Below are 13057 nucleotides of genomic sequence, written 5' to 3'. Positions count from 1 at the left end.
TATAGAAGAGCCTTTCCTCTACAAGGTCACTTAGCACAAAGCAAAACAAGTGGCAGGGAGACGACATTCGCCTCTAAATTTTATAAATGCTCCTAACTGAACCTAATCTGCTTTCTGAAATTCAAGGGCATGGAAATCTGGGGAATTCCAGCCCTTTGGTCTCTGTAGTGTAGAGATGCACTTTGCAAAGAAGCAAGAATGGTAACAGTTGACCATACCCATCATCTGGAGATTCCAAGTTTGGGGAAGTTTCTTATCTGAGGTCACGGAGCTGGTAAACGCCACAGCAACCAGCTTGATCTCCAAGACTCTGGCCCTATGCCCAGCACTCTTTCCACTCCATCAGTCCGCAGTTCTGATTGCTCTAGAGACATTTGCCAAAGGAGACATATTTTCAAATCTTGTGCTAATTATATTTTTCACTGAAGCATTAATTCAAGCATCTGTGAATATTGTTACCTTTTAGTCTTCTGTCAAACCCAGTTTTCCTTCCAAACTTGGACTTAATCTCATTCTACAGTATTTACAGTTAAACCAACACTGCTAGGCTTTAATACCTCTGAGTATTTTTCTCAGCAGGCGTGCTGTTTAATCCTTTTAATGTCAGAACTACACAAGCTCCTTATTAGCAGAGAAAGAACATTATCACAAGCTGCGCTAGGGGCTTTCTTTGTGCCAGTGAAAGCTACCAAACTGCCATGTTTATGCTTTTGCTTCATTTTAATTTGTGCTGTCTGCTGGCCATACCCAGAAAAAGGAAAGAGTTGAGATTATTAAATTCTCTTGAATTTTAATCCTGCATAACAGAAAATAGCATGTAAGATTTCAAAATCAAATTCTCTTAGATGTATAACTTAATGTTAAGTATTATGTAACCTGCAAATAAAATATGTGGATAAAACGGAAAAATTGAGTGGACCTGTAATAGTCATTTTCAATTACATCATACATTTTGCAAATACATTTTAAAGCAACTTTGTGTGTGTGTGTGTGTGTGTGTGTGTGTGTGTTTTATATGCTCAATGATGTAATACAATATTTCCTAGTCTACACCTTAAAAGAAAATGTAAATTCATAGTATGCTTCTGTTTACATTTATAATCAAGCTGTTTTGGTTAGTTTGTTATATCTAAGGCTGTTTCCTTTATTAATATTTCATGGATGCCATGTTTATAGGTAATTGGGGAAATTCTGTTTAGACTTAAGTGAAATATTAGGTTAAAATTCAAGAGATGACAGACGTCAGCCATTCAAGTTAGCTAATAATGGATCAGTTTCCTCTCTAAAAACAAATGGTATTATTGACCTGAATTTGTAGGCAGGAGTGTATCTATTAGCTTTGTGCTATAAAAACCTTGACAGAGGAATCCCCAATTTTTAACAACGTATGTGTTGTTAAGGACGAAGTGATAGGCATCAAGTCACCATAGTCTTGAGTTGATTAGGTCATTTATAAATTGGAGTTTTCCCAAAAACTTTAAAACAAATTGCTACTTAGTGACATGGCGCTTTAGCTATAATGATATTTAATTGAGAAGTGTCTCATATACTTTAGATATAATGATAGAGCATTTAATTGAAAAGTGTCTCATATTTCACTTTCAGCAATAGTGGATTTTTCTTTCTTCTTTTGGAGAATTTTAAAATACAAGGAAACAGCCACTAAGTGGCAGCAATTATGTACTTGTTCATGTTGCTGTGACATTTGCTTTCTTTAGAATGACTTGACTTATAATGAAGGCTTTGACAATAAGGACAGTTTTGTGTCAGTAAACCACATCCAACTTCTAATCAGTTGGTACCCTGAATAAATTGCCTAAAGTATGATCTGTCTTCTCTAAGGCTATTTCCTTTATGGATCTATTGTATAGGATAGGTTTACAAGTAATTGGGAGAAAGTCTATCAGAATGTCAACTTTTATATACCACCCCCAAAGACAAGTTTGATGAATGAACCCCAAAGGTTGGGGCACTATGCTGCCTGACACTGTCTTCCTTTTGTCACATGGCTCCACTAATGGCATTTTTGCTGAGGTTAGCTTTTCACTCTGAACTCCTCTAGGGTAGCCCAAAAGAATCACAGTTCTCACTTTCGATCTTCTGCAATGAAAGCATTCCAGCAAGATTCAGATTGGGGATTTTATACGAGTGTATACTGACTTTTCCTCCCAATGGTGGAAAATATTTGAATATTTGGCATAAATATGACACAAGCAAAATGTGCTTATATAGATAAATATTATGGGAAAATGATATACAAATGGTTTAAAGTAAATATTCAAAAAGCTTGACTTCTAGGTTTAAATAGGTTCATGTTACCAAAAAATTGATTTAATGTTTTTTAATATAGTTTTTAATTACCAATGTGTTTCCACTTAACTTTATGATTTGTATGATTTTCCCCTATGGCACATTTGCTCAATGTAAATCTGTTTATTTGCTCATTTATTTATTTTCTATAGTAGTGGAGACTGAACCCAGGGCTTTGTGCATACTAGGCAGTGGTCTACTGAGATGAGCGCAACCCTATGTGATTCTTTAGCATAATCAAATAGATTCAACTCAAAGCAGAGATGGACAGAATGTCAGATTTGTCTATGAAGCAGAATAAACTGAATCCTCTAATTCATTTCTATTAGACCTCCTCTATACATCTGGGAATTCTATCTATGTGTAGGCAGGGAAGTCACTCAGCTCAAATTCAGAGTTTCACAGGGGATATTCTTGCAGCTTGATTTGGAGAGAGGGCTGAGAACATGTGGCTCTTTGGAACATTTTGCTTTGGCTGTATCCTTTTCATTAAATATGTAACTAGATCTCCTCTATCATTAGACTTACCAATCAAGTAAAGGCAGATTTTTTTGGATGCCTTATAGCACCTTATTTGCATAGGACTTTTCCCAAAATGGTTACCAAAACCTATCATTTTAATATGTAAGTATAAATCCTGACTACATATGTATTATAAAGCCTTATTAACAAGGAAAGTCCATAAAAGACAACTAGCCAGTAGCTAAGGACTAGCGACAAAGTATTTGTATGAAATACTGTCAGTGTTTGTTTCAGGATATTTAGATACATACATATGAATACTTTTGCTTAGCCTGTCCTTGAATTACACAACCAACTATACATGTGTTCTTTGGCTCTTTCTGGTTAGAATAGTATGTAAAACAGATCAAGGATCACTGTCTGCAAGACTGGTTAAAGCAAGTTAAATATTTCTCAAGAATATATTGATGTATCATTTACTATGCATAAATGCGTTAGTCTTTTCCAGTTTATCAAACTTACAAACATAGATTTTTAGATTCATTGCCATTATCATTTATCTTTCCTTAATATCTTGAAAGCTAATACGATTTTTTTAAAAAATAAATTTATCTTCTTTTCATTTTCTTTTATTTTTTGGCTTAAATTGCAGAAAGCACATGTTATTATTTCATGCTCAAAGGCATTTATCTCTGAAGTTGAATATCTTCACAAAACTTTATCATTATACATATATTTAAATAAAATGTTTACTAAACAGGAAATCAATCTTAATATGTGAAATATAAAGCTTCTTCATCAACTTCCCCATGATTGAAATCATATATATTAAAATAAGAGGCCAAGAAAATAAAACATTAGCATTTAAACTTAAGAACATTGGGCCAGCAGGGATGTTGGTAGGTAAAGTTACTCAAGAGCAAGCCTGCTGGCCTGTGTTCAGTCCCCATAACTAACATGGTGGAAGAAAAGTATGAACTCCCACAAATTGTCCTCTGACCTCTACATGTGTGCTCTGATACACATTTGCTCATATACACTCAATGCCCTCTCCCACATAGATAGATAGATAGATGTGACTAAAACCCCTTGATTATCCCTAAGTAAAGGAAAATAATTTTGAATGATAATGAATTATTCTTACATTTTATTTTGGTTTTTTTTGTCAAGTATAATACCAATTACCATTGTCAGTCTAACCCTTATTTACAGAATTCTTGAACCTCTGTTAATTCTTTGTTCGTACCTTCTGACTAAGACATTGTAGTAGAATACCCAAGCCAGTAAAGAAGAAATCACACATTTAGATATAGATGAGATATGTAACTATATGCTAGAGTCTTCAGGGTTGCATTACAAACAAGCAATGTATAAACTGATTATGTTTAAGAAATGAATTAAAGCAGATTAGAGAGCGATAAACTATATTTGAACAAGCCCTAGAATCTAAACTTGTCTCCCTGGGCCTGGAGTTCCCAGCTTCTTAAGTGAAGAGTTGAACTATGTCAGGGTTTCTACCCTTTCTCTTCTTACTATATTTTAGTGTATTGATAAGTTTTACTTGATTTGTAGGCAAAAAGTAGTTGCATTTATTAAGTAGTTAGGTTCAAATTTATACATGCTTAGAAGCCTACCAACTTAGAAGCTATTTAAAAAATCATAGGCATACCTGAGATGTTTTATTTCATTCTTAATGGGATATTCATATATGTGGTATTTTACTTATAATCAGATAGGAACCATCTTTATTTTGTGTTCCTCAATAATTCCCTCATTGTTGTATTTTATGATAGCAATGTATAGAAACTTAGCCTCATACCAACAGGTCAAGAGGAACAGAATACTTAAATGTTGAAGTTCGGACTATCTCAAGTCAGTTGTGAATGTGGTGTGCAAGTGATGTCTCTGATGTTGGCCTTCAAAATTTAAATATCTATCCACCACAGTTGCTCTTTGAGTTGTCATTTAGGTCACCTCAGTACACAGTTTGGAAGGTATGGACTATGATCCTTAAAAACAGAACCAAAAACAAACAAACAAACAAAGGTGTGTCGCCTGAGAAATAGAAGAGTGTGGTCAGTAATTCTGAAGGCAGGTGGTAAAGAGCTACCGAACTGGAGGAGATAAAAAAGGAAATGTTACAAATGTTGGTTTGCTTGGAATAGCCTTCCCTCCACACTTGCAAAATACCCATTCTTACTGTGAGACTCAGCTTGGCTGCTTCAGAGTGACCGCCCCAAACAAATCAAGCATATCTGTGACAATTTCTGTAGTATTCCTCATAGCATGCATAGGTATGCAACTCCTTGATTAGTTGTTTTCTCTTCTATTACAAGGTGGGCTCTATGAGGGAGCCTGTCTATTATTGCTGGTGTATCACAGTGTCTGGCTTCTTGCAGGAATTAAATACATTAGTGACTGGGATGGATACCAGTATTGATACAGAATTGGCTTAGAATTATTTTAGTTATTTTCCCTCCTCATAGAATAACTATATTTATAATATTCCTAAAATATGCTGTTCTCATACTAGGCAAAGGAGGAGTGGGGTATTAATGAATTCTTGTAAACAAATTATTGAAAGAAAAATATCATGTTACTTGATTACAGGCAACTAAAAATCTTTGTAGGTGGCCACAAAAGACAATTTGAGAGCCATGTTCTGCAATGGTAACTGGAAGCATTGTTTTCGAGAAAGTGTAAGCTGTGTTATATTGTTGTTCATAATAGCTCACGGTAAAAACTGGCTTTATTAGAACACAAACTCTTAAGGAAATGTTATGTTGTCATTACTGAAATGAAATGAATTCCTGAAGTTTGAGTGTGAACATTAGACTGCTAATTTTGGCTATACAAAAATTGATTACCTAAGACTGAATATGAAAACATAGCACAATACAACTCCTAGATAATGTCTTAACCAAACACAGGAAGTATGATAGGAAAATAACCACCATTTAAAAAAATGACTTAAAAACCAACAAACAAAAAAACCACCAAGAGTTTAGTACAAGCCCTTACTGCAGAGGAACTGTGACTTATCCAGTCAGTAGAGTGTTCTGTGTGTGTTTTACACTTTAGGTTGCTGTTCCAAGAGGAAGCTATTCTTTTCCATTTAATGCGTGTTGGGATAGAATGGTTGTGTTCCATTTATGCAGGTGAAGAAATGGAAGAAAAGGTAACACGGAGATGTTTGGTCTGTGCTCTTGGTTTGCTGATCAATGTGAATGGTCTTCTTTAGAAGTTCTATCTATCATCTATCTATCTATCTATCTATCTATCTATCTATCTATCTATCCATTCATTCCTTCATCCATTCATCTAATTCATTGCTTTAAGTAAAAGGCAACTCTCAGTAGGATGGTTAGTTCCTATAGGGTCCCCCCCCCCCACCCCCCACCCATACATGGTGCCAGGTTGTTTGGGAGGCTTATGTATCAGGGACACAATGCCAATGCTCATCTTCCTGTTGCCACTTCCCAGATCACTTCTAACACAAGCTTTTCTAAAACTAAATTAAAATGAAAACTACCAACCACAGGGCATACTCATCCCTCTACAGCTCAGGCTAAATTCCCTCCCTATTGCATTTCCATTGTAAACTTTACCAGTCTACTCTATCTCACTCAGGTATCCTCTCTGACTTCGTAAGGACACTGGACACTCAGAGATTGTACATTTCTTTTTTGTGCCCCCCACCCCTTAAGATAAAAACTATCTCCCTTCTTAGACTGGCCTTGAACTTGCAGCCACCATCCTGCCTCAGCACACCAGGTGCTGGGATGACAGGTGTGAGTCACAAAGGCCCTGGTCCCCATGAGAAGCTACGAAGGACTTTGAAAAGCAAAGCACCCAAAGTGTTGGTCGCTGCGGCTGTCAGCAGGTCCACTGCAGCCCTGATCTCGTTTGGTACTTTCCCACTAATATCTACCGTTCCTTATCGACCTTTGTCTTTCCTAGCCAACTTCCCTCCCCTTTTCTGAAGAAGTAGCACTCACTAACCTCCCCCATATTATCGCTAATTAATAATTAATAATGGGCCCTCACAACACAGTTCAGACTGGTCCCTGAATCTATGTTCTCTTGTCTGTCTTCCAAGCAGTTTGAAACTACAGGCCTGCTTTCATCCTCTGCTCCACGGGTGGACCCAGCACTCCAGTGTGGGGCTCCTGAATCCCCAGTCCTGGCGGTTCTTCTGCAGTATCCCCACCACAGCACTATGCTCTCTCTTTGTCCACCCGTAAACGACTTCTAAACCATGGCTCCAGCTTGTGCTTTCTGGAGCTGGCCCACTCAACGTCTTTTCTTAGATGGCTTAGATATATTTCAATCCTAAGAAGTATGAAGCCAAGTTTATAATTTCTTCCGGTAGTGTGTGTCATTATTACTCAGCCAGAAACACGGTTGAGAAAACTATTATTTTTCACTTGTAACCTTGTTCCTAAAATTAGCATACAAATCAATGGGCTTAATGACATGCATGCATGTTCCTGCTCCGGTTCTGTGGACTTCCCCAGGCCCCTCGCCCCATGCCTGCTGCTCCTCCTGTTCCCCAGGAGTCCCTCTTCTGCTTTCAAGTCGTGTGTATTTATCCTCTTGTTTCCTCTTCTCACCCCACAAGAGCTCCTTTTCCTTTCTCATTTCCCCTCTTCTAGTTCCATGCATAAAAATCAAAATCTAGGACCTACAAGAGAGAAAACACGAGGCGTTTGTCCTTCTGTGTTCCCCGGGCCCAGCAGAGTTCCATTCATTTACCTGCAAATGTTATGAATTCATTTTCCGTGTGGTCCAATAAAATTCCACATTTTAATGTGCATCTAGCATAGGTCCACTTCTTAAGCTGTTACGACTGAGAGTCCTTCAGGTATGTACACAGGAGTAGTACAGCTGGTCATATTGTTGCTGTTTTTAATCGGTGGAGAAACTCCACACAGAGTTCCATGGTGGCTGGACCAGTTTACACAACCACCACAGTGATTAAAGGTTCCTCTTTCTCCACAGCCTTGCCACCATTTGTGCGTCTTAGTTTCCCGGATACATCCCTTTCCCTCGCTGTTGTATACCCTCTTCTAATACCGCCACCAAATCTATAATACAAATCCATCACCTCCCTGACTCCCCAAATGCAGTTCTCTGCCTCTGTTCTCTTGAGGTTAACAACTATCTCCCCTCCTTCATCTCTGCTCTGTTCTTCATCCCCACCGCAGTCATTGGACTTGCACCTGGGACCACTTCATCAATTTTCCAACAACTCTTTCTTCGTCCATTTTGCTCCCCAGTAACAGAATGTTCAGTTTCCTACAGGGACTTTCCTGAGACAGCAGGAACATCATCTTCCACATTAAACCTCTAAAGCCTTCCATCGCCTACAGATTGAAACTCACATCCTTCATCAAGGCTTTATGATTTTTTCCCCTAGAAATCCTGCATATCCTCTCCAGTTTTTCTCCCCAGCTCCACCGGCCTACCAACAAAAGCCCCATCGATCACCAGACTTAGTGCCCATCCTCCAATGCCTCAGCATGCCTATGCTACTTTCGAGGAAAAGATTCTTTACTGTCTGCTGTAGAGGTACAGTAAAAGTGGGAGGGAAGGACTATAAAGAGCTTAGAGGCCTCGACTTTGCAGGCCGTTTCTGAAGCCTTCTCCATTAGAATGCTCTCTGGTCACAGTATTTATCTACCAGCTTGTTGTAATCTTTCCTCCAAAATGAGGCGACTCAGCTCTAGGAGGAGCTAAGCTCTTTGCCTGGTACATCTCGATGTCTGGCTACAGGGAATCTGCCTAGGCATAATCTGGCCTCACACCCGCTTCTGGGCTGGAACACAGGTACAGGGCGAGTTCCGCCCCAAACCCAGAACCTGGGGAAGACGTCTAAGGCAGGGAGTCACTGCGTCCTGCGTCATCACGTGCTGGGAGGAGGGTGGGGGCCCCCCTGGGAGCCGCGAGGGGCGGGACCGAGCAGGTGGGGCGGGGCCGAGGGGCGGGGCCGGGCTGCCCAGGGTCGCGGCTGCAGAGGAGCCGGTCCGCGGCGGGCGGCAGCGAGGGTGTGCGGTCCCCTCGACGCGCGGTGCCGCACGCGTGCTGCGGAGAGGCTCGGCCCGGGGCGAGCGCGCGGACGGACTGGTGGGCCGATCCGGAGGCGGCAGCGGAGCCGGGCTCTGCGCGGCGCGGCGCGGCGCGGCGGCACACGGCGGGAGCCGGGAAGCCCCAGAGCTCCGCGGCCGGTGCCTCCGGGCCCCCGGGACGCGGCGCGGCGGGGGTGCGAGCTCCTCCTCCGCGGCCAGCAGTCCCGCGTCCCCTCGGTCGCCCGCACCTGCGCGTCGCGGTCGGTCCCGCCCTCGGCGGCCGCGGCTCACCTGGGCGCAGCGCGGGCCGGGCGCCGCCTCCGGGACGCAGGTGGAGCGGGCAGGGCGCGGGCACCATGAGCAGCACCGCCAACATCACCTATGCCAGCCGCAAGCGGCGCAAGCCGGTGCAGAAAACGTGAGTGACAGCGGGCCGGCGCGCTCGGCGGGTGCGGGAGGTCCCCACGCGGGCTGCCAACCGGGAGCCGGGTCCAGTCCATGCACGTAAAACCCATCCCCGCTCCGGGCACCGCACCCTCGCTGCTCGGTGACCTTCGCTGGCCCTGATTCGTTGACAGGTCTGATCTACCTAGTGCCGCTCTGGATTATATAGCTAAGCCTGTCTCGAAATCCTTCTCCATTCCAGATCGACACCTTGGTGAGCTGTAGAGGACATGTAGGATCCTTGGTAGACAGCTCGCTGCGGTGAGGTGCTGGGTTTGAAGGAGGGCGGTCTTGTGCCTCTGAAGGAATTCCTTTCTGCTCTCAACAACTAGCTTTCTGTTTTGCTATCTCGTTTACTTACTAGGCAGCAGTTTTGCGGCGCTAAGTATAGGAGCAGAGTGTGCAGTGGACAGGTGTCCTGGTGGCATTCTTAGCCACCCTTTGGTGAAGCTTTCTTCCTCCTTTTGGAGTGGTTTTAGGGCCTATAAAATTAAAAGGAGAAGAAAAAGAAGAGGAGGGGGAGGGAACTGGACTGACTTATAAATTATTCTCAGTATCTACCTGAAATTCATTTCCTCTCAACTTAAAAAGTCTTGCCGATTCTAACAGGGTGATTACAGTCTTTCGACTTTGTTTCGATGTGTGAGATGGGAAATACTTCTAAATAATTTTCCCCAGAAAAAGAGACCCATGCTTGAGACAGGTTTCCATTTAGAAGTTGGCTGTATTGTATGCATTTATTCACAATTATCTTAGAGTTTCTACAAGTTACCATTGCCCAGTTTTTCATAAATAGTTTTAGGAACACTACCAGACAATCTGTAATGTGCATTTTGCTTAAAACTTGACTTATCTATCACACAAGTGAACCAGAAAAATAACATTTTAAGATTTATATATTGTTTACAACTACTTACTAGCTTAGACGTTGGGTTATTCATGAATTTTAATTTCCTTTAAGAATTTCACCTGTCCTAGTTTCTCATATTGTTAGGGTCTGCCAGAAGTCCCCTAAAGACCACTAGTCATGATGCAGTCAGTAAGAGCGTTTATTTATACTACATGCATGTGGGGTCTCTCACCTGTACAAAATGGCCGTGACCCAGAGAGGGGTGTGTAAGCTCCTTTTATGCACAGCTAAGGGGAGTTCCTAGGGCAGTTAGGTCATTTTATCTACGATTTATTTACTCAATTGGCAATCATATTAGTACGTTTCTAATAGGTTAGGGATTGCAGGGGTGGGCTAAGGCTAGAGCGTTTCCATTCTCTGGCAAGTCTGGACAAACCCCAGGCTCTGTCCGTATTTGTTTATCACCTCTTGGGGAGTGGGGGGTAGAGGTTTGGTCCAGGCCTAGTACCTGCAGGAACTGAGACCTAGTTCTTAGCTAGGTTAGGAGCCTGTCGTGATATTTGCCTGGCCTTCTCAATATCTCGACTTGTAAGTTAGTATTGAGAGAATATGTTTGTGTGTAAATAGTTTGGCCCAAATTTGGAAGTTTTACAGAATAGGGTAGCGGATGCAAATATTGCCGACTCAGCAGGTTTCTGCCTCAGCAGTTCTGAAGACCCTGGCTTCCAATGCTTTGCTGCTTTCTAGAATGGTTTCTTTTGTTAAAATGTGTTTGCTCAATTTGGCTTTGTTCCTGATGGTTAAAGTTTGAGAGGCTTTCAAGTGCAGCTCCCTGTTTTCACTCATAACAGCACCACCAACTCAGCACGAGGTGAAGTGGCTGTATCTCCGACTTTATGTAGATGAACATAAAGATGTGAAGCTCCTTGTGGGTCTTTAAGTGACCTATTTTCATTGTGTCACTTACAGACATAAACTGCTTTCTACACAAAGTTTGTTATCTTAGTTTTTATTCATGATAACGTTTAATGTTTTTTGTTTCTAGTTAATAACGAGAGCCTCCTTTTTAACATTACAACACTTCCCTTTAAGATACAACTTTTATTATTGTCTCAGTATTTTTATTACATCCCTCACACTGTAATCTACTTGTATTTGGTAATTTCTTATAATAAACTGTTGTCCCCACTCACTTATATATTTTTATCTGGTTGGTAGCTGCGGTTTATCAGATCTTGACTGAGCACTGTGAATTGACTGTAACCTTTCAGGTACTTTAAAGGGCTCTCTAACTTGCTTTGTACAAGAGCTTAGTGTTGGCAGTTAGATTATCCTAGTCCAAATTCTTAGTTTTCCCCTGGATGGAAACTAGTTAACTTTATAATGCACTTAGCCTAAGTTCACGCTTAACAATTAGGTTATTAAACTTTAATGTGAATCTTTAAGTTAAAATACTAGGTTGTGTGCAGTGAGGCCCCAAATACCCCTCAGCTTCAAGGAAAACACATCTTTGGGTTGACTGTGCCTTCTCATTTACTTGGACCCTTTACAGGATAGCCCCCCCCCTTTTTTTTTTAACTCAGAGAGCATATACGTCGTTATTTTACGGTTTCAAAAAACGCCCCTTAAAATATACAGTTCCATGAGAATTTGGAGTAAAGTAGGTGACTTAATTTTAACCTGGTTTTCAGTCTTCAAATGAGGCTTAATGAGCTCCCTCTAGTGGCTGGTCTCACCATGGCAATTATCTTTAGTAGGAACTAAGTTTGAAGTGTGTTCAATTTGATCCCAGCACAGTGTCCTGCACACAGTTGACTGTGAATAATTCTTTCCTTCCTCTTTGGTGCAATGAAAGTTAGAAAATTAAAGGACTCGAAGCAGCCTTGCATCTAGCCCTTCTCCTCATCTTCAAGGACAAAATGTCAAAGACTGCCCCAACAGTAGAATCTTGGGCAACATTTCCTTAGTAGCTGTCCCATACTTAGTAAGTCAGCTCCAGAAACTGAACAAATGTTTTCACTTAAATCCTGTTCTTGCTTATTCTCTTTGTGAAGAAAAATGTTTTGTGTATTTGTTTAGTTTTTCCATCTCATGAAGATTGCTGAAAAACGTACTGTGCTATGATTATTCTTTAAATATATTTTTGAAACTTTAAAACAGAAATGGTCTTACTGCTATTTTAGCTTATCATGTTTCTAGAACATCAGTAAGACTTGTTAGCAAATAATAGGTGTTCAGTAAGTAAAAGCTGCATTTGAAGATGAGACGATAGTGGTGATAATCAAGACAGCCAACGTCGGGTGTCAGGACTGGCCTTCAAGAGTCCCACCATCAATAACAGCTTTTACCTTACTAGTGCGCTGGTGATGCTGAAGGAATGTGGAAGCCCTTTATTCTGTTAAAACACTGTGGGCCTCACCTATGTGCTAACCCTCATTGAAAATTTGTTATATTATGTAATACTAACTTTCCCCCAGAACTATGGTGTGGTGGTGCCCCCTTACAGAGAGCACCGAAAATTAAAGGTCCTTCCAGATCTCTTTCTCTGAAATAACATTATTCAGAGAGCGTCTGTGTTGAGGCTGTGGATATGCCTCACATTAATTAACCTGTGGCTGGATCTAAGCTCAAGGGCTCACATCAAACTGAACAGAAGCACCCACAGATCCAAACTGTTAGAAAAGGCTTAGTTTCTTACTGCTGTTAATCGGCTCAGAGTCTTGGTTGTTTGTTAGTCTGTTTGTTATTTCTTTGCATATTGTATATTGTGATCTTATTCTTTCCCCTCCTGCAGCTCATCCCAGGTTCTTTCCCCTTGCGCCCCCCCCCCCCCCAAGTCCTTTCTCTCTCCCTTTCCCAGTCAAGTTTTTTAAAGAATAGCAGGACAGTCTCCTCCACTGCTGTCTAGAAAACAGAAGGCTTG

The 13057-nt window shown here is 41.2% G+C and overlaps 1 protein-coding gene across 2 annotated transcripts in view; it reads left to right on the top strand.

Moving 5' to 3' along the window:
- Positions 1-8768: 8768 nt before the first annotated feature.
- Positions 8769-13057, top strand: part of Ahr (aryl hydrocarbon receptor) — a 40864-nt gene continuing 36575 nt past the window's right edge. For both annotated transcript variants that reach the window (XM_036206574.1, XM_036206573.1), the window contains exon 1: positions 8769-9258. In XM_036206574.1, the coding sequence (XP_036062467.1) occupies positions 9197-9258 (62 nt within the window). In that variant the 5' untranslated portion in view covers positions 8769-9196. The remainder of the gene's footprint in view (positions 9259-13057) is intronic.

The sequence above is a fragment of the Onychomys torridus genome, chromosome 14 (genome assembly GCF_903995425.1).
Source record: "Onychomys torridus chromosome 14, mOncTor1.1, whole genome shotgun sequence".
In the NCBI taxonomy this organism is placed as follows: Eukaryota; Metazoa; Chordata; class Mammalia; order Rodentia; family Cricetidae; genus Onychomys; species Onychomys torridus.
This window is presented reverse-complemented; position numbering and strand designations above follow the sequence as displayed.